The sequence below is a fragment of the Calidris pugnax genome, unplaced genomic scaffold, assembly GCF_001431845.1.
Source record: "Calidris pugnax isolate Ruff unplaced genomic scaffold, ASM143184v1 scaffold388, whole genome shotgun sequence".
Lineage (NCBI taxonomy): Eukaryota > Metazoa > Chordata > Aves > Charadriiformes > Scolopacidae > Calidris > Calidris pugnax.
In genome coordinates, this window is record NW_015091104.1 from 301,928 (window position 1) to 303,442 (window position 1,515).

At 69.8% G+C, this 1,515-nt stretch overlaps 1 protein-coding gene across 1 annotated transcript in view; it reads right to left on the bottom strand.

Moving 5' to 3' along the window:
* Positions 1-1,515, bottom strand: part of SLC4A2 (solute carrier family 4 (anion exchanger), member 2) — a 21,997-nt gene that overhangs the window by 16,364 nt on the left and 4,118 nt on the right. Inside the window, exons 5-8 of the mRNA XM_014957993.1 lie at positions 817-1,014; positions 593-728; positions 246-429; positions 50-164 (exon numbers count right to left, since the gene is read on the bottom strand). Coding sequence (XP_014813479.1) covers positions 50-164; positions 246-429; positions 593-728; positions 817-1,014 — 633 coding nt within the window. The remainder of the gene's footprint in view (positions 1-49; positions 165-245; positions 430-592; positions 729-816; positions 1,015-1,515) is intronic.

Here is a 1,515-nt window from a genome sequence, read left to right on the forward strand (position 1 = left end):
AGGGACGGGGGCGGCCCCCCCCCCCCCATCCCCGACTGTCCCTCCGTACCCACGAGCACCACGGTGGCCTCGGCGTTGTCCGGGATCTTCTCCAGCAGCTTCAGCTCGTGCTTGGACTTGGAGCGGGTGATGCCGGGGGGGGGCGCGGGGGCCAGGACCTCCCTCTGCGGGGACAGGGCTGGGCTCAGGGCACCCCTGGGGTGGGGAGGGGGTGGTGGGGCCGGGGGGGTGTGTGGGGGTCCCACCTCCCGCTCCACGTCGATGCGGGTGTCGTGCTCGGCGGCGTGGCCGGCGATGAGGGGCTCGGTGACGGCGGGCTCTCCGGCCCCGGGCAGGTGGGTGGCGCCGTGGTGGTGGCCCAGCAGCGAGCCCAGGCTGCCCGCCGAGATGTTGCGGGGGAAGGAGAAGTCCTTCTCGTCGCTGGGGTGGCTGCGGGACAAAGCCAGCGCTGGCCCGAGGTGGCCCCGAGGTGGCCCCGTGGGAGAGCGGCCAGCAGCCTGGCCAGCACGATGCTGGGATGTGGTCCCCAGGGGTGGTGGAGCCCCGCGGAGTGTGGGGGGGCTCTGGGGGGTCTCTGCCCCCCGCCACTGACCTGTGCTTGAGCAGCAGCGCCCGCAGCACGTTGGCGCGGTCCTCGGCCCGGATCTGGTCGGTGATGACCATCTGCTCCACCACCTGATGGGCCACCCCCGGCAGCGTCTTCTGGTCCAGGTCCAGCAGCACGGCCCCTGGGCGAGGGAGGGGGGCGCTGAGGCCAGTGGGGACGGGGAGCCCCCCCTCGCCCCGTCCCCAGGGGGTGGTCCCCCCCGTCCCTACCGTGGGCCAGGGTCTTGCGCAGCTCCAGGAGGCTGCGGAAGGAGAGAGAGGCCACATGGGGTTTCCCCCAGCGCTCGGTCTCCTCCTCCACGTCCTCCTCGAACTTGATCCAGCGCGCGGTCTCCTTCCACTGCAGCTCCTGGTTCTTGTCCACCACCAGCTCGTTCAGCTCCACAAACACCTGACGGGGCCGGGGGGGTCAGTGGGGAACCCCCCCGGGGCACAGCGAGTGCCATGGTCTCCCCATGAACCCCCAGTGCCATAACCCAGTGCTGTGGTCTCCCCACGAACCCCCAGTATCCCCAGTATCCTGCTCTCCAGTGCAGCCCCAGCCTGGCAGCCCCAGTGCCATGCCCTGGTGCCATGGTATCCCCGCATACCCCCCAGTATCCCCAGTACCATGACCCAGTGCCGTGGTGTCCCCATGCACCCCCAGTAACCCCAACATCCCCAGTGCTGTACCCCAGTGCCATGGTCTCCCCCAGTATCCCCAGTAACCCCCATGCCTGCTCACCAGTGCAGCCCCAACCCAGTATCCCCAGTACCGTACCCCAGTGCCGTGCTCTCCCCAGTACCCCCAGTATCCCCAGTACTGTACCCCCAGTGCCGTGCTCTCCCCAGTACCCCCAGTATCCCCAGTACTGTACCCCCAGTGCCGTGCTCTCCCCAGTACCCCCAGTATCCCCAGTACTGTACCCC